Source organism: Phocoena sinus, chromosome 2 (genome assembly GCF_008692025.1).
Source record: "Phocoena sinus isolate mPhoSin1 chromosome 2, mPhoSin1.pri, whole genome shotgun sequence".
NCBI classification, from domain to species: domain Eukaryota; kingdom Metazoa; phylum Chordata; class Mammalia; order Artiodactyla; family Phocoenidae; genus Phocoena; species Phocoena sinus.
The window spans coordinates 58,413,942-58,436,299 of record NC_045764.1 but is presented as its reverse complement, the minus strand read 5'-3'; the positions used below and the strand labels follow the sequence as shown (position 1 = coordinate 58,436,299).

At 43.1% G+C, this 22,358-nt stretch overlaps 1 protein-coding gene across 1 annotated transcript in view; it reads right to left on the bottom strand.

Annotated features, from left to right (window-relative positions):
- Positions 1-4,713, bottom strand: part of IREB2 (iron responsive element binding protein 2) — a 50,391-nt gene extending 45,678 nt beyond the window's left edge. Inside the window, exons 1-2 of the mRNA XM_032622951.1 lie at positions 4,587-4,713; positions 2,659-2,748 (exon numbers count right to left, since the gene is read on the bottom strand). Of these exons, the coding sequence (XP_032478842.1) occupies positions 2,659-2,748; positions 4,587-4,605 (109 nt within the window). The 5' untranslated portion in view covers positions 4,606-4,713. The remainder of the gene's footprint in view (positions 1-2,658; positions 2,749-4,586) is intronic.
- Positions 4,714-22,358: the final 17,645 nt, after the last annotated feature.

The following is a 22,358-nucleotide window of genomic DNA, read 5'->3' as shown; positions in this document are numbered from 1 at the left end:
CCCGCACACCACAACAAAGAGTAGCCCCTGCGCAGCAACGAAGACCCAACGCAGCCAAAAAAAAAACTAAGTGGCTCTCAAAATATGGCCCCAGGCCAGCAGCATCAGTATCACCTGGCAACTTGTTAGAAATCCAAATTTTCAGTCTCTACCCTAGACCAGAACTCCAGAGATGGGGCCCAGCAAGCCTCCAGCTGATCCTGATGCACACTGAAGTTTGAGAACTACTGACTAAGGAAACAGTTGGTATTAACTAATTAAAAAAAAAAAAGATACCTTGAGTATAAACTTGGGAAGCAAAATGATAAAATGGCAATAAAAAAGGAGAAATCAAGTAATTTGTGTTGTACTCTATCTAAAGAAAGACTTAATAAGGGAAGGTACTGTTAGTGAGGCAGATAGTCTAGGCTAGTTCACTCACTACCCACTCCCAACCACTTCAACCACTTCTCCCTTGTCTTTCTTTACTGCAAAATCCAGAAAGCGAAATACACCATCTTTCAGCCTTTAAAGCCGAGAGTGGAGATGACATTTTGGCCAAGGAGATACAGGCAAAAGCTCCTGGGGTGGGCTTTTCTTTCTGTTTTGCTCTTCCAGCTGCCTAAAACATGGACCTAATGCAGGTACATCAGCTATTTGCAACCCAAAAAATGAAAGCAAAACAGAAAAAAGTGAGAAGCCTAGGTCCTTGCTGATGCTGGTGCTATACAGTCCCAGTATGTCCACATCCAGACTTCTTGTTACGTGAGAAAAATAAACCCCTATTTGTTAGTCACTGTACAGTACGTTTTCGGTTCCTTGCAGCTGCAGGCATTCCTGATACAGTTAGCAGGGAGCTTAGAAGAGTGTTCTCAACTATCTTTCCTCCCCAACATATAAGAGAGCTAGAACACTTGCCCTTCATTAAGTTACTCACTACAACTATGATTCTCAGGCTGGAAGGCATCCAAATGTGGGAAGCAGAGAGGGCAGTGGTCCAGAACCCTGGTGATTACCAAAGCAATGTCTCCTAAGCACATGTCTGGGAGGCCATTCAATCTGGTCCCTCCAAAAATGCAGCAAGGATTTTTTGTTTTTCTACTCAAGTCGCTCCTTTCTTTCAAAGTCAATTCTTCTTCCAAATTTTATTCCTACTAATTACTAAGAAATTATGTATGTAATTACTTAGTAAACCTCTCATAAAACCATTCTATTAAAAACAATGTTTTAACCCCACAGAAATAAAAACCAAATTTCTGTTTTAAAGGCATTTGTATTTACAGGCATTCTCTTATTATATTTATCATGGTTATAAAAACCCTGGTATTCTGGAACTCAGTTATGTACAGATGCCTGTGACAGCTTATTTTCCAGAGATAATATAGCACTTACTTTATTAATCACTCTTTCAGTGCATTTTACAGTTGTTTTGATAGTTTCCTACTGATTTCCTGCATTTGGGAAATACAGGCTATCTTCAAGTAGGCACATTTCCACAAATTATCCATTAAAAGAACTTATACTCAAATTAAAAAACATCCTCATATATGTTCTTTTACTTTACTAAGCTATAAAATGTGGGTTAAGAAACTTCCAGGCCAGAATCACTAGATATTTGAGAGAAGGGAAATAAAAGATCTTTCTTATATATAATCAACTTAGCTGTTCCCTTTTCAAAATTAATACAAATTCATCATCAGTGAAAATATAAAATAAATGTGAAAGACACATGGCACTAAGAAAAGACCAACCTCAATACAAATCACAGCAACTAAACATGCAAGGTAAAGGATTTTGGTGAACTGTTTATTTTGAAATGGCAACCTAATTCTAGGATAGGGATCTTCTCCAAAATATACTCTAAAATATCCAAATATTCTCAGAATGTACAAGAAAATACTGCTAGTCTAGAACATTTAAACCCACCAAAATCTACAGAAAAATCACAAAAGCAAATCTTCTTAAGTAACACGAGAAGGAAAAAACAAAAACAAAAACCAAGGTTAAGGAAAAGCTCCCTCCAAAACTGCAACAGATATGGCATTTAATTCTTCTTTTCACTGAAAAGTCAGAAGATAATAATCTAAATCACTCTTCCAAACAGGTCTTCCCTTCACCGGCCTGGTTGAGAAAACTACTTAGTTGTCAATAAAGTAAAGACTTCCATCCAATACTCTGGGGTTCCGCCAAGTTCACTCTTCTGAAACCTCAGTGAAAGGTTTGATCCAGGTCAGGCGCCTGCAAAGGTCTGCCAAGAGTGTCAGGGTACAAGCCAGGGCAAACCATGCCCTGGTCAACAACTCAAATCAGTGGGCCCTGCTGATGATTCCTATTCAAAGGATAGTGACACTGTTCACTCGGAAAATTAAAATATACATTTAATAGCTCTAGAATATCATCTGGCAGGTTTCTGTTGTTTTTAAAATTGTATTAGTAATTTCCTGGGGGTAAAAATCATTACTAAACTAACTTAGATTTTAAAATGAGAAGCTATGGTATGGGCTTACATCCTCCTCAAACAAAAGCTAGCCCAAGAAGCTTTTAAAATGTTAGACATATGTGTAGGTGTACCTGCTACGACATGGTGGGAATAAATTTAAAATTTCTTCAACTCAGCTCAACAAATGCATTTTTATTATTAGAAACTAAACAAATCCAAGAAAATTTAAGCAACATTACCATACTTGGTGCCTCCAAGTCTAGGTACATTGAAGAACTTCTTATGTGAACTGTCATTTAATGTTTCAATAAGGTACTCAAAGGCATATCCTGAAAAAAAAAATTATACTTTCATTAAACACTGCTACAAATTACCTTACTCAAAGTGAAAATACCTAGAAACCAGCTTTGTCCAAAAGAATTTTCTGTAATGGCTCAAATTTTCTATATTTGTGCTATATTACCTCTATTTTCTATAGGTAGCCGTGGCCATTGAGCACTTGAAATGTGGTTACAGCGACTGAGGAACAGAGTTTTTAATTTTATTTAATTAATTTAAATTTAAATAGTCACATGTGGCTAGTGTCCATTGTATTGGACAGTAAAACTCTAAGCCATGACTCTTGTCAAATAAAAACTGAAAAAAAAAATGCTTTCATTAAACACTGCTACAAATTACCTTATTCAAAGTGAAAATACCTAGAAACCAGCTTTGTCCAAAAGAATTTTCTGTAATGGTACAAATTTTCTATATTTGCGCTATATTACCTATATTTTCTATAGGTAGCCGTGGCCACTGAGCACTTGAAATGTGGTTACAGCGACTGAGGAACAGAGTTTTTAATTTTACTTAATTAATTTAAATTTAAATAGTCACATGTGGCTGGTGTCCACTGTATTGGACAGTAAAACTCTAAGCCATGACCCTTGTCAAATAAAAACTGGTAAAATAATTAACTCGTGAAAATGTGATAATAAAGAATACCTAGAAAGGGACAAGAATACCTAGAAAGTAAAATAATTAACTCCTGAAAATGTGATAATAAAGAATACCTAGAAAGGGACAATAAGAATGATTTAAAGGATGAATAGGCATGTTTTGTGAAGACATGTCCTGAAAATTGCATAAATACAGACAGGACAATGCCACAATTATGTTAGAAGAACTGATTTTTTAAAAAATAACCAAAAGATGGACTTTTACACAGCATTCAGCAACAGGAATAAAATCAAAACCAAACAACTTATCAGGTAAGACCTTCACAGGCTTTAAGACTAAAGGTAAAGGTGAACAACAAAATATCTGGGCAAATTAGCAGATTCTCCCTAAAAGACACGTCTTTCTGGTTTTGTATGAATTGAAGCTTAACTACCAAGTCAAGACCCAGGGGACTTATTTGAATGTGCCCCAGCTCCTAAGGTTCTTGGGGGAAGTGGCGGAGAGGCAGCCTTGAGGTTAAAGAACCTTCAGATCTTTTGTGCAGATTCACTGCAGTAGGTGGGCAGGACCCCCAACATCGCTAGGACCTCGGTCCGAAATGAGAAGCGATAAGTATTGTTCACTTTTTGAGAATATCTAATGTTTTTCCTTTTTTATTGACGGTTAAGCGAGGGAGGTGGATGGGGGGAGGAGACCCAGCGCTGCAATAAATGGTCCGAGAACTGGCTGACCAGTGTTCGGCCTTGACCACCCCCCACTCTGCTTCTAGAGGCAAAGAGAGAGGGAGGGGCTCGAGGCTGGACAGCGGAATAAACAACTAGCTGCGTGAGACGCCACCAAGGAGACACTAGCCCCCACCCTCATCTCTTACAAATGGGGGGCGGGGAGAAGATGGTGGGCCTCTCCTCGACCCTAATGCTACTGAGGAGTACCGGGAAGCCGCTGGCAGCCAGCAGTGGCCAACGGGCCGAGGCCGGTACGGGTCAAGGCCAGCGGCGGAGCGGACGGCCCTGCTGGGGTCACGCTGAGGGACGAGGGCGGCAAGGCCGGGCCCTCGAGGCCTGGGCGCACAGAGTGCGGCCCAGCAGGCAGGCCCCAAGGGAGCACAACCTGAGCCCGGAGGGCCCCGGCGCCGGCCGAGCAACTCCAGGAGAGAGAAGCAAAGAACTCCGAGCCGGGGCAGCGCGCGTCTACAGCTGCCAGATCCAGTCGGTGAACTGAAACTAACCTGCACTTGGGGCGTCCATCGCCGGAGACCATATTATCCCTGCGGGGAGGGGGCCCGCGGGGGAAGGAGGGGGAGGTCGGGCGGGGAAGAGGGGGAGGAAAGCAGCCGGACCGGCAAAGGAAGCAGGAAAGGAGCAGTCTCGCGCAAACACCGCGAGAGCCGCAGAACCGGCCCCAGGTCTCAGCTCGCGGGATTTGCCGCCCAAGTCTCGCGAGCTCTTCGGGCTTGGAGACAAAGAAAGAGAAGGGGCGGAGCCAGCCAGGCGGCGATTCCTTGCGTAATCGCTTCTGTTCTCGCGAGCTGGGGCGAAACGCCGGGGAGGCTGTGGCGTTGGCGTCACTAGTTTGGCCCTCTTAGAGATCCGTTAGTTGTGGCTTCAAGTGTCCAATTGAGGTTGTGAGATCCAGGGGTGTTGGGGCTCCTTTCGGGTATCCGGTGATGTGGGGGTGGGGGGTGGGAGGAGGGGCAGAGGGGCAGAATTGGAACTCCTATGAAAAACAGCTTGAGAACCTCTTTCCCCTGAAGATAAAGCCTTTGGCTAAACCTGTCATATGTGTAGCCTACACGCGTGTTCTCTGGAGTGGATGGGAGAACTGATCTGGCACGTAGGAAGCGCTCAACTAATTGTTGAATGAATTTCCTTACATTCCTGTAGCTTCAGTCTCTCCCTTTCTACTGGCTCCTTCCCAGTGGCAGTTAATCATGCTTAAGCCTCTGTCCCTCCTCCACCTCCGCTCCTCAAGTCCCTACGTTCTTCTCTACCGTCTTATCTCCCGTTGGCAGCCAACTCTGCAGAAAGAACTGCTTGTGTTCGTCCTTCCCCTCCCACTCCTTATCTCTCTCCAATCTGCCTTCCACCCCCTAGAAATGCCTCTGGTCAAGGTCAGCCATAACTCCACTTGTTAATCTCACGTTTCTCAACCCTTACTCTACTTGATCTCTACCCTTGTTGAGAAATATTCTATCAGCTTTCGTGATCTCAGATGCTACTTCTTGTTTTTTCTTCCTATCCTTAAGGGTGCTCCGTCTCAGTTTCCTCTGCAGGCCCCTCTTCCTCTGCCCAGCCATTAAATGTCCTGGGTATTACATATACCTCAGGGCTCTGGCCTTACACCGCCTCTCACCAGTTGTCCTGGCACGTCCCACCTTCTCCTTTGGTTTCAGTTATTAGTTATATGCTGTTGCTTCCCTGTCTACCTGCAACCCAAACACATCTCCTAAGCTCAGAGGTGTATATTCTAGTACCTATTGGATGCCTCCACATCCCACAGGCACCCCAGACTCAAAATCTGCAAAACGGAACCCCATAATTTCCCCCTTAAAATCCACTACTCCTTTTGTATTGCCTGTAACAGTGAATGACACATCAACCACTCAGTTACCCATGCCAGAAACGGACACATCATCCTTGATCCTGTACCCTCTCCCTTTAAACACTGACTCAACAAGCCTTGTCGAAGCAAACCCCAGTATGTTTCCTCTACTTACGCGCCTTTATAACCACCCAGGTCTAGATTTGAACATTTCCTGTCTAGATGATTGTGACAATCTTCTCAAAAAGACCCTAGGACATGAGAACTACCATAACTGTCATTTTCATGATGATGAAACTGAAACTCAGAGAGGCTAAGTAACTTAGAGTTACCAAGTGACTGAGTCAGGATTTGATCTGGTATCTCATACCTATTGTTTATACCTTTTTCAGGAAACCTACTTTCTGGCAGAATCATTGCTCTGTCACTCTGTAGTATTTCACTTGCTGTTCTCTCTATATGGAACACTCTCCTGTGCCCTGTCCTGCTAACCCCCTACTCATTCGTCAGGCCTTAGACCAGGTATTTCCTACAGGTAATACTCACTCACAATCCCCCAGCCCCCAGTTTGGGTTGGGAATGTGAAGAAATGCTTCCCTATCTTCCTCTATTTCAATTAGAGCACTTTATTATACTTGATTGTAATTACCCATTTACCGTATTCTCCATATATTGGTTAGATACTTTTAGCTGCGTGCAAGAGAATACCCGACTAACAGTGGGTTAAACAATATAGACCTATAATTATCCACAGTCGGCAGTTCTAGGATTAGTGCAACAGATCAGTGACACCATCAAATACCCAGGCTCGTTCCATATTTTGGCACCGCACTTCTCAGCATTTTAATTTTTGTTTCTCAGACTTGTTGCCTCCTGCTTGCAAGATGACTGCATCATACAGAAGCATTATGTTGTCCTAGAACTTCCAAAAGAGGGAGGGAAAGTGGTGCAGAGCCCCTCTCTTTTTTTTATCAGAGAAGAAAATATTTTCCTGAAGATCCTCCACAGACCTCTCATTGACCAGAAATTAGACTAGTAGTTCTCCACTCTATCAAACTCAACACCCTCTTCTCAAGACACATATTTTGTAATGTCTCCTTTACTCATCCTGGCATGAAACTCATAGATAATATAACTTACATATATTACAAATATGTGTAATGTAATGTGTAATATTACACATATCACAAATAATCTATATAATGCCCTAACTGTAATATAAAAGTAATTTTTTAGAAATTTATGAGAAAGTATTATAAGTATTTTAATAGTATTTTTAAAGTATTAAAAGTAATTTATTAGAAAATAACATGTATTACAATATGGAGGTACACAGGCACATCTACATTACACAACATGATGTAATCAGATGCTTGCATCTACTTATAATGATTTTACAGAACATAAGATAATATTTAACCAAATATAGTCAACACTTTATATTTGACATTTCAAACTAAGCACTAAATACATGTATCATTCAAAAATATATATCATGGGACTACCCTAGTGGTTCAGTGGTTATGACTCTGCGCTTCCACTGCAGGGGGCACGGGTTTGATCCCTGGTCAGGGAACTAAGATCCTGATGCCATGTGGCAAAAAAAATAAAAATTAAAAAAAAAAAATATATATATATATATAATAAATGCATTTATATAATAAATTACATATGTGTATATATATCATGAATGACCAGCTTAAATGGAGGCTAATGAAATGTATTGGTGACTCAAATATTATTGGAAGCATTGTCACTGTTGATTTTCTGGAATGAGGAATAATTCTTGGCAAAGTTCCAAGCAAAACAAAATAACAACTTTTCCTCTTTTTACACAATATTAGCATTCCTGGAAAATTCAGAGTGTATTAAAATAATACATAAATTACTTTTACATTTATTTGTAAATGGGATTAAATTCTAGGTTCAGATAAGTATAAACATATATGTTGTTACTGTTCTTCTGTTTGTGTGTGTGTTACCTACCTGAATATCTGGCAGCATGTTCCATGGGGGAGGTTGATTCTTTGTTGTAAAATTCTGTCCTATGAAATATGGGAATCTCACATTCATTAAATTCTAAAAGTGCTTCCCTCCCATGGTGACAATCAAAAACACCCTCCCGTTTTCTGTCGTGTATGTGTGTGTTTTTTAACAGCTTTCCTGAGATTTAAGTCACCCATTTAAAACACTTTATTTTGTGATAATTTTAGATTTACATGCAGTTATAAGAAGTAATGGGGGCTTCCCTGGTGGCGCAGTTGTTGGGGGTCCACCTGCTGGTGCAGGGGACGCGGGTTCTTGCCCCAGTCCGGGAGGATCCCACGTGCCGTGGAGCGGCTGGGCCCGTGAGCCATGGCCGCTGAGGCTGTGTGTCTGGAGCCTGTGCTCCACGGTGGGGGAGGCCACAAGAGTGAGAGGCCCGCATACCGCAAAAAAAAAAAAAAAAAAAAAAAAGAAGTAATGGAGGGCTTCCCTGGTGGCGCAGTGTTTAAGAATCCACCTGCCAATGCAGGGGACACGGGTTCGAGCCCTGGTCCAGGAAGATCCCACGTGCCGTGGAACAACTAAGCCCGTGAGCCACAACTACTGAGCCCATGTGCCACAACTACTGAGCCTGCACTCTAGAGCCTGTGCTCTGCAACAAGAGAAGCCACCACAATGAGAAGCCTGCACACAGCAACCAAGAGTAGCCCCCGCTTGCCACAACTATAGAAAGCCCATGCGCAGCACAGCCAAAAATAAATAAAAATAAATTTAAAAAAAAAAGGAGTAACGGAGATTCCATACAACACTTCACCCAGTCTTCCCCAGTTCTTAAACAGATTTCAGCAGTTTTACAAGCACTATTTTGTTGGGAACATGTGTGTATTTAATTCTATGTGATTTTATCACATGTTTAGATTTCTATGACCACCACCACAGTGAAGATACAGAACATTTCCAAAGATCTCACATGTTGCCCTTTTATAACCACATCCACATTTCTTCTAGGCTATACTCCATCGTCCCCTAACCCGTGGTAACCACCAATCTATTCTCCATTTCTATAATTTGTCATTTCAAGAATGCTATACAAATGGAATCACACTGTATATAACGCTTTGGGATTGGCTTTTTTTCACACACTATCATTCCCTGGGGATCTATCCAGGTTGTTGTATCACTAGGTGTTTCATTTTTATTGCTGGATGTATTCCATGATATGGTTGTACCACAGTTTGTTCAACCATCACTGAAAAACATTTGAGTTGATTTAAGTTTGGGGCTATTATGAATCAAGCTGCTTTGAACATTCATGTACAAGTTTTTGGGTAAACATAAATGTTTACTTCTCTGTAATAAATGCCCAAGAGTGCAGTTGTTGAGTTGTATGGTAGTTGCATATTTAGTGCTTAAAGAAACTACCAAACGGTTCCAAAGTGACTGTGCCATTTTACATTCCCACTAGCAAGATATGAGTGGTCCACTGATCCAGTTTTTCCACATCCTTATCAGCATTTGGTGATGTCACTATTTTTTATGTTAGCCATTCTGATAAGGATGAAGTGATATCTCATTGTGGTTTTAATTCCCAGTTTGCTAATGACTAATGCGATTGAACAGCTTTTTGTGTGGTTATTTTCCATCAGTATATCCACTTTGGTAAAATGTGTGTTATGTTTTTGCCCATTTTCTAATTGGAGTGATTTATTTCTTTCTCCCTTCCTTTCTTTCTTCCTTCCTTCCTTCCTTTCTTTCTTTCTCTCCTTCTTTCCTTCTCTCTTTCTTTCTCTCTTTCTTTCTTTCTTCCTTCCTTCCTCTCTCTATCTCTCTTTCTTTCTTTCTTCCTTTCGTTACTTTTGAGAATTCCTTATACATTCTAGATACTAGTCCTTCGTCAGATATGTGGTTTGCAAGTATTTTCTCCCAATCTGTAGCACACATGGCTTTCCCCCTCACACATTGCTTTCTGCAAAATTGGAGTTTTATCAGCAAGGAAGAAAAGGAAATTCCTGTAATGTTGGCAACACCTAGTATCTGTCATATATCACTGTTCTGTAAACTCCATGAGGGCAGGTGCCATATCTATGTTGTTCCTTGCCAAGTCTCCAACATCTAAACAGTACCTGGCACAGAGTGGGTACTAAATAAACGTTTGTTGAATGGATGAAGTGACTTGTTCAAGGTTGTACAGCTGGCAGAACCAGATTAAAAAGAGAGGCTGGTAATTTGGTTCTCTTTTAAACATTAAAAAAAATATGTAATTCATTTTTATTTAGAAGAGAGACTGAGAACTTCACAGGGGAATGGTAGAGAAGGAGGACCTTCCCTAAAAAGCCAAAAATGACAGTAACTGTCCACGGATCCTTCGCTTTGCCCTTAGGAACTACATCTCTCAACCACAAGTGAGTTGTATAAGCATTTTTTCCCAATCACATTCGTATTCTCCAAAGAGAAGTTTTCACAATACATTTTTTTCAAGTTACATTTCTAGTTAGATTTTTAACACTCCAGTAATACTTTTGCACCTTTTTAGTTCAGTGTCTTGGACAATATCCAGTCTGGTTCATCTCTTCTTTTTTAATTAAACTTTTTTTTTTTTTTTTTTTTTTTTTTATTTTTGGCTGTGTTGGGTCTTCGTTTCTGTGCGTGGGCTTTCCCTAGTTGCGGTGAGCGGGGGCCACTCCCCATCGCAGTGCACGGGCCTCCCACTATCGCGGCCTCTCCTGTTGTGGAGCACAAGCTCCAGACGCACAGGCTCAGCAGCTGTGGCTCAGGGGCCCAGTTGCTCTGCGGCATGTGGGATCCTCCCAGACCAGGGCTCGAACCCGTGTCCCCCGCATTGGCAGCCAGACCCTCAGCCGCTGCACCACCAGGGAAGCCCCAATTAAACTTTTTATTTTGGAAAAATACAAGGATAGAGAAAAATTGTGGGAAAATTCTAATAAATTTTCTAATACACTTCACCTAGATTTATTTAATGTTAACCCTTTGCCACATTTGCTTTCTCTCTCTCTCTCCCTCTCTCTCTTTACATATTACACAATCCTCATTATTTGCGGGGGGTTATTTATTTTTCAGCTTAATTGATGTACAATTCACATACAACACTGTGTAAGTTTAAGGTGCACAACGTGATGATTTGATAATACATATATGATGTAAAATGACTACTACGATAAAGTTAGTTAACACATCCATCACCTCACATAGTTACCTTTTTTTCTGGTAGTGAGAACTTTTAAGATTTACTCTCTTAGTGACTTTCAAATACCAATACAGTATTATTATGTATAATTACCAATCCTCATTATTATTATTTTTTTGCGGTATACGGGCCTCTCACTGTTGTGGCCTCTCCCGTTGCGGAGCACAGGCTCCAGACGCACAGGCTCAGTGGCCATGGCTCACGGGCCCAGCCGCTCTGCGGCATATGGGATCTTCCCGGACTCGGGCATGAACCTGCGTCCCCTGCATCGGCAGGCGGACTCTCAACCACTGCGCCACCAGGGAAGCCCACAATCCTCATTATTTTTTATTCTAGTTTTCTTCCTGAACCACTTAAGAGTAAATTACAGAAATTACAACACTTCAACCCTAAATACATCATGTATCTCCCCAAAACAAGGACCATCTCTTACACAACCACGCTATGATGATCAAATTCAGGAAACTTAACATTGCTACAATACTATTATCTAATTTATAATCCGTATTCAAATTTTGCCAATTTTCCCAATATTGCTCTTTCAAGAAACTTTTCCCCCCAATCCAGAATCTAATTCGGGATCAAGTATTCCATTAGATGTCATGTCTCTTTAGTCTCCTATAATCTGGAACAGTTCCTCTACCTTTCATTTTCTTCTCTTTTTTTAATATTTATTTGGCTGCACTGGGTCTTAGTTGTGGTATTCGGGATCTAGTTCCCTGAACAGGGATCAAACCCAGGCCCCCTGCATTGGGAGTGTGGAGTCTTACCCACTGGACCACCAGGGAAGTCCCTGCCTTTCATTTTCTTTTATGACATTGACATTCTTGAAGAATACCTATTGTTTTGCAGCATGTCCTTTAATTTGGGCTTGCCCAGTTGTTTCTCTATGATTAAATTTAGATTATGTGCTTTTGGCGGGGGCACTATATAAGCAATGTTGTGTCCTTTTCAGTGCATCATATCAGGAGGCACCTGATTTTACTTAGTTCCCTTTTTGGTAACTAAGCCAACTCTTAATGTAAAATCAGGGCAGAGTTTCAAGCCCAAGTCTGTGGGACTCTAGAGCCCATGTTTTTACCCATCCACAGCTTTGTGGTTAAACACGGTCTCAGTTACTGTGAGTGGTGGGGTGTAGACTCCCACACTTTTCTAAATCTTCTCAGCAAAGCCTCTCAATAGCTAAGCCCTGAGTGTCCTTCTAACCTACATTTTCATTCTACCCAGAGAAAGCCTATTTAATTATTGATAGTTCCAAAATAAAGGCCATATCTTAAAAAACCGACATCATGATGAATAAGAACACCCGCCATTCCTCAGCTCCCCTTGGAAGCCACTGCTGAGCCTGATCACAGGTAAAGTAAGAGCAGTTGGCTGCCTGCCCTTGGCATATGAAATCAAAGGGAACCATTGTACACGCAAAGTAGGTAACCACATGTTCTGCCCATCTAGTCAAATGGAATGCAGTTAAGAGTTTTTTCTTTCCACCAATACGAGTAGACCACACAGTAAAATTTTTAGAAACTCAGTGAAATCTCTGTCTCTTGCCACCAGGTATGTCAACGCAGACTTGTGGGGTAGAACACTATCCTTGGCATTGTGATAAGATATAAAGGAAAGAGAAAAGACTCTTATTCCTCAGATCCGTATTTCCTTTCCCAAGGGAAAAGACAGAATTACCACCAGTAACATGACATAGGACTTTCAGAAGTAGTGTTATGAGTTGAATTGTGCCCCCCTCCAAAACCATATGTTGAAGTCCTAACCCCCAGTATCTCAGAATGTGACCTTATTTGGAAATAGGGTCGTTGAAGATGTAATTAGTTAAGATGATGTCATACTGAAGTGGGGTGGGTCTTATGACTGAGTCCTTATGACTGTGTCTCCTGTGGGGACACTAAGGACTCGTGTCCTTATAAGAGAAAACAGGGACATGGATATACAAAGTGGAGGCAGCCATGTGAAGAGATGGGCACACACACACACACACACACACACACAGGGAGAATGCCATGTGAACATGAAGGCAGAGATCAGGGTGATGTGCCTACAAACTAAGGAAAAAGGCTTGGAACAGAATCTCCCCCACAGCCCTCTGAAGGAACCAACCCTATCAACACCTTGTTTTCAGGTTTCCAGCCTCCAAAACTGTGAAACAATAAATTTCTGTTGTTTAAGCCACCCAGTTAGTTGTATTTTGTTATGGTAGCCCCAGGAAACTAACACAAATGTCTTCTTGGGATATCCAAGGTGCAGTGAAGCTAGAATAGTAGAATAGTCAGGAGACCTGGGTTTCAGTCCCAACTCAGCCCCAAACACACTGTCTTGTTGTATCAAAATGAATGAATTTATTATCAGGCCTCAGCTGTAAAACTAATTGAAGTAAGTGTTCTTCCAGGTTCAAGAATTATTTTATATAGCCTGTGATTGTATATTTCCAGTTTAGGACAAATGCCCTTTCCTTTGTCCCTCTCACCAAAGAAATCACGGTATCCTATCAAATTAGACTTCCTAAATGTCTCTTGGTTTCATCTCCTCTGTCTCTGCCTTCATTGGGGCTCTGATCATTTCTTACCTGGACCACTGTATTAGGTTGAACCGTATGGAATTGATGACATTTGACCATCTTCTAAAAAAAAAAAAAAAAATCATGATTTTACATGGTTCCACCTAACAGTCATTTCCTCACTGGTCTCTCCCTAACTGCTTGAGGCGTGCCTCCTCCACCCTCTTGCCACAGCTCCAATCAACCTTTTTATCACCACCAAGGTAGTCTTTCTGAAACGAATCTGATCATGTTTGCTTAAAATCCCTCAAAGTTCTCCCCATTGTCTTCAAGATAAAATCTGAACTTCCCCGCACAGCATTTGAGGCCCTTTGGACCTCATCCGCGCCTATTCTCCGTCTTACCTCTTGACACAAGTGCCATTCTTACATAAGCTGTACCCAATCAAAACCAATGCTGTCAATACTTGGATTTCCCCGAAACTAAGCTTTATGTTACCTTAAGCCTTTGCACGTTCACCAGCTAACTTCTAGTTGTACTTCAGAAACAGTAGAGCCTCCTCTTGATGAAGCGTTCCCTGCTTTCACCCACTTCCCACCACCTCTGCCCTGGGCTTCCTCTTTCTTGCCCTCCTAGCCACCTTGCTGTAATTCTTGGTTTATTGTCTGTTCATTCATTAGGCTGTGAACTCCCTGAACACAGGGGCCAAGTTTTAACTCTATCTCCCTATGTCCTAGCACAGGGCTTGGCATATGACAGTTGCTCCAAAAAGTTGCTGAGTAAATGAATGGATGAGTGAACTACTGAATGAATGGAAGAAACCTGATCATGCATATAAGAATTTCCAAATTTGTACAATAGGCGAATTAAACATAAATGATTTGAATTATGAAATGATTTATCTTTGAAAAATAATTTTCTACAGGAAGATTCTGTAAATAGCAAGTTAGCTTAGTGAATTTGAACATTTAAAAATTCGATTGATGGAAACTTAACCCTTGTAAAGTGGTGCCCTGGATACTTCAATTTGTTTCAACCATTACTTAAATATCATTTACTACATTCCAGAATGGGCAGTATTCAACCTGCCCTTGAGGAACTCATTAATAATGTCATTATAAGTGGTAATAAAAATAATAATAGCAGGCTTCCCTGGTGGCGCAGTGGTTGAGAGTCTGCCTGCCGACGCAGGGGACACGGGTTCGTGCCCCGGTCCGGGAGGATCCCACATGCCGCGGAGCAGCTGGGCCCGTGAGCCATGGCCGCTGAGCCTGCGCGTCCGGAGTCTGTGCTCCGCAATGGGAGAGGCCACAACAGTGAGAGGCCCGCGAGCCGAGAAAAAAAAAATAGCTAACACCTGTTAAACGTGTTTAAGTACTTTACATGCATTATCTCATTTAAATCCTCACAACACCCACCCCATAAGGCATTTGTATCTGTTAGGATGTTTTTAGCTGCAAGTAAAAGAAACATCCAACTCAAACTGGCTTAAATCCAAGCCACTGCTTATATCCATTGGAGTACTTACATTTTCTCAGAAACATTTAGCTTGCTTGGGCACCATCACAGCTTCACACAGAATCAGAGAAAGGTAGCACTTCCTGAATGGCTCACGTCCCTGGAGAGAGCAGCCCCAGTGACCAACAAACATTTCTCTGATGATCGATCTCAGCTAGGCCATGGGCTAGGGGCTGGGAACACAGAGGAGATTAGGATGGCTCCAGGCTTGTCCCTTAGTCTCACTGAAAGATAAACAGACAATGACCATGTGTCCAAAGAGTCAGAAAATGACTTTACTGGGAAGCAGTAGTGTTTGAACTCAGAAACTTTGTGGTGGACCTTTCCTAGCCAGCACTGTGGACTTTTGATATCAGTTGCCTGTTTCTCCTGCCCAAAGGACTCTGATCTCCTTTCAGGCAATTCAACCCTTCCCCACCCCTCATTCACAGGTCCACCATGGGGCTCAGTATTTAGCCCAGGAATTGGGGTTTAACATAATTAGAAGCAACAAATCACTACAAGAGTTTTGCTGGGCCGTCTGAAAAAGCGAAGATTTCTTTTTCCTCTAGAAGTTGTGGGGAGTGAGGTTGTGACATCTGGAATTGCTGTAGCCATTTTTGCCACCACAGCGGTGAGCCTGGAGCCATGGGGTCCATTGTGTGGAACCTGAGAATGAAGCCAAGATTCTGGAAAACAGACACAAGAGATAGAGAAATACTGGATTTTTGGTGTCATCCTTTTAGCCTGTGGATCAAGCCTTGCCTGGTCTCCACAAGTACCTCCTCTGGAATTTTTTTTCAGTTATATGAGCCAATACCCACCCACCGACAGGTTGAGCCAATTTGTGTCTTGTTTGTTTGTTTTTGTAACTTGCATTGAAAGATCTGAGAGCTATTTATTAGCTGTGTAGTTTTCTACAAATTACTTCTCTGAGCTGCAGGTTTTTCAATTGTAAAGTGGGAACAATAACAATGATGACTTGGATAACTGTACAAATTAGATGTATGTGAGGGGTTGTATTAGTTCCTAACAGTGGCTGTAACAAATTACCACAAATTTAGTGGCTTAAAACAACACAGTTTTATTATCTTATAGTTCTGGAGACCAGAAGTCTGAAATGGGTCTCACTGGGTTAAAATCAAGGAATCAGCAGGGCTATATTCCTGCTGGAAGCTCTAGGGAAGAATCCATCTTCTTACCTTTTCTGGTTTCTAGAGGCTGCTCTCATCCCTTGGCTCTGGGCTCCCTTTCATCTTTAATGCCAGCAATGGTCTCACTCAGACCTCTGCTTCTGTCATCACATCTCTTCCTCTGACTCTCCTGCCTCCCTCTTTCACTTTTTAAGGAGGTTTGTGATTATATTGGGCCAACTGGGTAATCCAGGATAATCTCTCCATCTTAAAGTCAGCTGATTAACAAACTTAATTCCATCTGCAGCCTTAATTCCCTCTTGCCATGTAATGTAACATACCCACAGGTTCCAGGGATTAGGAAGTGGACATCTTGGGAGTGGGGGATAGAGGGTATTATTCTGCTGACCATAGGTGTCTAGCCTGCTGTGGACATATATCCAGCACTCAATGAATTATTTCCATAGTCTTTGAAGCACAGATGACAAACATTTAACCCCACTTGGTGGAATCAAAGATTTCTTAGAGAAGATGATGTCTAAGCTGAGTCCATTCTAAACTAATGTCTGCCATTTATCGAATACCTCAGACACTCTGCCAGACAGTTTGCATAAAGAATTTGTAATCCTCATAATAACCCTGAAGATAAATATTATTATTAGCTGTGTTGTACAGATTTAAAAACCGAGGTTCCAGAGATGTGGAAAAATATGATCCCTCATTAGCACTCATTAGTTAGTTGATGGAACTAGGAGTGATCAGTTTTGATGAGCAAAAGAAGAAAAAAACTCCAAAAATCTTGGGGCACAGGCAGGAAAGGCAGGCCCAGAAGGAGCCTCGCAGTATGGTTTCCCAGGTTTCCTTGGGTGCCAGGAGGGATGTTTGGGGAGAGAGAGATGAAGGGTGCAAGAATCCCAAAGGAATTGGGGATGATATGGAGACCATACTCCATTTAATGTACAGATTCCATAAGCACTTTTAAAATGTCAGAGCAGGAAGGGAAAATGAGAAACTGTCCAGTTTAAGGGCCTGCTATTTGAGCACGGGTCTTGCTTGAGTTCCACGGTGAGTTATCCAGTGAGATGAGAGCCAAGCAGGAATGGGAAACCAGATTCTGGGCCCCCAGTCCCGCATCCCTTATGGGAATGCAGGTCAGATGCCCCGGGGTTGGGCATCTTAGAGTCACCTCTCTGGTCTCAGTTCGCTGAGGGCTCTGCCATGCTGCTCTGCACGTGGAGCCCATGGTTTGTGCTCAGAAAACACGGTGAAGTTTGGGAGGTACAGCCTGGTCTGCAATTAGGCTAGTAGCCTCTAGGGGGCAGCAGCATGAGACATTGTCCTTTCGAATGACAGCGACATTAAGGACTGAATGTCCTTGGCACCAGTGGTGAATGAAACGCTGAGGGAGCAATCAGGGAATGAAGTTCCCAATTGTGTCCTCTAACGTGGCAATGAAAACTGATTTTCTTTTTTACACTTAGGACACCCAAATAGCCCTTTCAAAGCAGCCATCCTGCTAGGCTTGATATCTATTCTAAAGGAGTTTGTCCCTGAGCTTCCCTGGTGGCACAGTGGTTAAGAATCCGCCTGCCAATGCAGGGTACACGGGTTCAAGCCCTGGTCCAGGAAAATCTCACATGCCACAAAGCAACAAAACCCATGCACCACAACTACTGAGCCTGTGCTCTACAGCCTGCAAGCCACAACTACTAAGCCCATGTGCCACAATTACTGAAGCCTGTGTGCCTACAGCCCACGCACTGCAACAAAGACCCAATGCAGCAAAAAATAAATTAATGAATTTAAAAAAAGAAAAAGTTTGTCCCCACTCAAAACACTGCAGCAACTCTTCTCTCAGAATAGCCTTCAGAGCCCAGGGCTGGACTAGAAGGGTCGGGCTTGAGGGCAAACACATGTTTGGGGGCTGTTCATCTGAAGCTCATAATGTTAAAATCTGACCTTTCCTCCCCAAATTTCAGGTGCCCTGGGCCTTACTCCCAGAGATGTCTGCTCTTCCCCCACTGATAAGATCACCCTGATCTGAACTACCACCAGATTATCGTAGTGGCCTCCTGACTGACCTCAAAACAACAGCCAGAGGGAGTCTGTCCAGATGGGAGCCAGCTCTTATCATCCTCTGCTCAGAAGTTCACACCGGCTCTCATCTCACTTGGAGAAAAAGCCAAAGTCCTTACCATGACCTCCAAGGCCCTCCGCCATCTGCCCCCTCCTTCTTGACCTCACCTCCTACCCCTCTCCCCCGCTTACTCTACATTAGCCTCACTGGCCTCTTTGCTATTCCTTGAGCACCCAGCACAATCCATTCTCCAGGCCTCTGCACTTGCAGGTCTCTCTGCCTGGAACACTCCTCCCAGACACCCATATGACTTGCCCTTCACTTTCTCTGGGTCCCCGCTCCAATTTGACCTGCTCATCGAGGCCCATCCTGACCACCCAACACAAATGGCAAATCCCAGCATTCCTTATGCTTATTATTTTGCTTTATTCCTCTCTGTAGCACTTATCATGATCTCACATGCTGTACATTTAACTCACTCTTTGTTGTCTATCCCCTACTAGAATGTGGACTCCATGAGGACAGGGATTTGATTGTTTCATTCACTCTTGTATCCCCAGTGCCTAGAATTGGCACATCGTAGGTGTTCAACTCATATTTGTTGAGTGGATACATGAGTCAATTCACCCCATACGCAAGCTCAGAGAGTACGTAATTCGTTTCTCTGAATGCAGAGTGGAGAACATCAGAGACAGGGACCTCTACTGATCTCTGGTCAGATCCATCTCTGTGACCTTAGTTAACTGAGCACTTAAAGTTTCAAATTGGAAAGGTTTTTCCCAGTTGAGAGTATGCCTACGGTGTCAGCAGCAATGATGGTGGGAAATTGTTTAAAAGCAGAAGCCGGACAAGCTGAGACTCCTCAAATCCATGCAGCAGAGAGCCCCATAGCTCTAGGGAAGACTTCTCAGTCCTGGACCAGAGGTCACAAAATCTCATACTCTCTCTTAGTCTTAGGACCCAGAATACTTTTGTGTGTTTCTAAAGCAAGAAGCTTTGTCTCTGGAAATGGGGTGACTTGGTCCTGACATTCAGAAAGAACTGTAGGGGATCAACATAGTGTTACATGGAAGGAATTGAAGTTTGGCTCCCAGGTACCTGAGCTCAGAGCATGCTGCATCCTTCTCCTACCTTCTCCCTTTCCATGCTCTCACCACTACCCCATATGGGACCTGGATTATCTCTAGCCTGGGTTCCTCTCTGACCTCCTAACTGGCATCCACCTCCACCCCACTGACCAGCTGGGCTTCCAGGAGAATCAACTTTGATTACAGTAATTTTCCTGCTCAAAACCCCTGGTCTCTACACAAAGGCCAAAGTCCAAAGTCTCTAGCCTGATATTTGAGCCCTCTGGTACCTGGCTCAGGACACCTGTTTCCATTCCCGTTAATGTCTCACCTTCCAGGCTCATCTGGCCATCTAACAGGTCCTGAGCTTCCCCACCTCAGCATTTCTGCTTTTGCTATTTTTGCCCCGCCTCCCACTTGTCTCCCATGCCAGAATGCTACCCCCATCCTCCCCGGCTATGCAGACCCACCCAGCACCCTTGTTCTCCCCGAAGTCTTCCCAATCTTCCACATCTCAGTAGGATCACTTCTCTCTCAACATAGATAACATAATTATCTGAGTCTTTTCTGAAGATCTCTTTGCAGACCTAGGAGAAGGGCCCTTTAAGACCAAGCAGTGCTGAGCAGAAAGGTGGTTGGGTTGGAGGGCGCTCGGCAGGGTTGCTGAGGACCCCTTCAGCATCACTGTGTCACTTTGGCCTGATCTCTGGAGGCCCTCCCCCAACCTGCTGGCCTTTGACCTTTTGGAGTCCCACCCTACACATTCCCCTTGCTCCTGGTGTCAAGGACCATTCCTGTCCTTCCTCTGGACTTTGCTTTGCCTGCCCAGCCCCTGCATCTCTCCCCTCAGTGGAACTCAACCTTTCATAACATAAGCATCTGTCTCCCAGCACTGGATGTGTCTATAGCACTGAACATTTTCTATTTTCATACAACACAGTCCCCAGACACAAGCCCACTATTATATTTGGTGTTCAAATATCCTAAACTAGAGGAAAAACTGGCTGTACTGATCTTATTGAAAGATGATATTGTCATGCAATGCAGGTACAATCTTGGGGATTTTCAAGGGTAATTTTGACTAAAGAGGATCTTTACTTTAAGTCCTGACTTTAGGACCTAGCCCTGTATGAGCTGTGAGTCCAATATGTATAGTTCGTGAGATCATTAGGAATTAAGACTCTGTTTGAACAAATAGCTGCTCTGCATAGGTAGAGACCTTTGTCTTTGTATACTATCTCCTGAGTCCCAGGATGCTTCCCCTCTAGCGGGTGAGCCCACCATTAAGCCTTGGAATCACAGATCTGAGCACTGGGAGGGAGGTGGGGGCTGGCACGAGGATATAACTGTCTTCTAGCCCTCTTTTTTTTGGGGGGGGGTGGAGTGGCATGTGGGACCTTAGTTCCTGACCAGGGATTGGACCCGTGGCCCCTGCAGTGGAAGTGCAGACTCTTATCCACCGGACCACCAGGGAAGTCCCTCTAGCCCTAGCCCTTTTTGTTAGATGAAGCAACTGAGGCCCAGAGAGAGAGAGAAAAGGGGAGGTGAGATCCAGCTTTCCAGTGATTCCTGGGGCACAACTCTTTCCTCTGAGCCTCACCAGTTGTCCCTGGAAAGAATAAGAAAGAAGTCAGGATCGGGAGAGCCTGTGTTTACCGTGGGAAGCATCAAACTGCACTAAGTTGAAGGCTTCCTTTGGTTCAGCCCCAAGTCATACATCTTAGGAACAGTTCTCAGTCAGTGTGTGCTCCTGCAACAGGACCTAATGGGCCTCCCTTCTGCTTCATAATGAATAAACACCAAATTTATGGAAGGTACTAAACTTTCCCAGTAACTCTCATCTTAGATATAGCTTACACTGGGGCATTTGCCTGAAAAATTGCCAACATAAGAATGGGCCTGGAGATGTTTGCAGGCTTATGCAGTAATTGAAGGGTTAAGTTTCCATGGCAAATTCTGAGAATTCTAAATTCTGTTGCTCTTTTAGGAAGTATCTTCATGTTGCATAAAAATATAACTACATGTTGACTGAATACCAAAGAGTTGGGAATCACAGGACTAATATTTATTGAGCACTTACTGTATGTCAGGTGCTTCTGACATTTCACACTTTGCAAAAACCCATTAAAACAGACATTACAATTGCCCACTTTGCTCAAGAGGAAACTGAAGCTCGGAGAGGGTAAGTGACTTGTCTAAGGCCACACCGACGACATGAAGCGGTCAGGATTTGAAACCAGTTTAGCCTAACTCAGAGGAAAGAAGTTTTCCAAATCCCATAGTGTTTCCTTTTGGAAAAATAATATGGATCCCTGGACACTGGGTATATATGGTCTAGACTCCCAGCAAATGCAGGAATTCCTTCCGGAACCCATCAGAGTTTCAGAGAGAGAAAGTGGAGCAGGTAGACAGGGCCAGATGTTCGTACTCATGGATTTTGTCTCTAATCAGCTGTAATTTTGACTCTACCTTGGACAACCCAAGTTCATCTGTCTCTGGAGGCTGAATTATCCTCCTCTCTAAGATCTCTCCCAGCCCTAAAAGTCAGTGATTCTGTAGTACATACTGTGGACTGGCTCACATGATTCCTTTCTGAACTGTAGAGGCTAAACCACTAATGACTACATTTCCAAGGCTCCTCTGCAGGTCAGGATCTGGTTGTGATTCATATTCTGCTGGTCAAATGCATCTGTGTGAGACTCTGTTTCAGAACTGAATTATGTGGAGAAGGAGGTGGAGCATGGACGTCTGTTTTGCTGGCACAGGACGGGGTAGACTTGGCATGATTCTGGGGTGAGCAGGTGAGGACAGTCCTGAATGTCACATAATAACAACTCCCTTGGTAGCTCAGATCTGCACTGTAGTTTTGTGAATTGTTCCCGTAAACTCGCCCTAGACAGAGTCCCAGTGATTTGTTAGGCTCTATGTATCTCTTTGTATCGGCTAGGGCTCTATAACAGAGGACAGAGTCCATTCTAGTTCATTTAA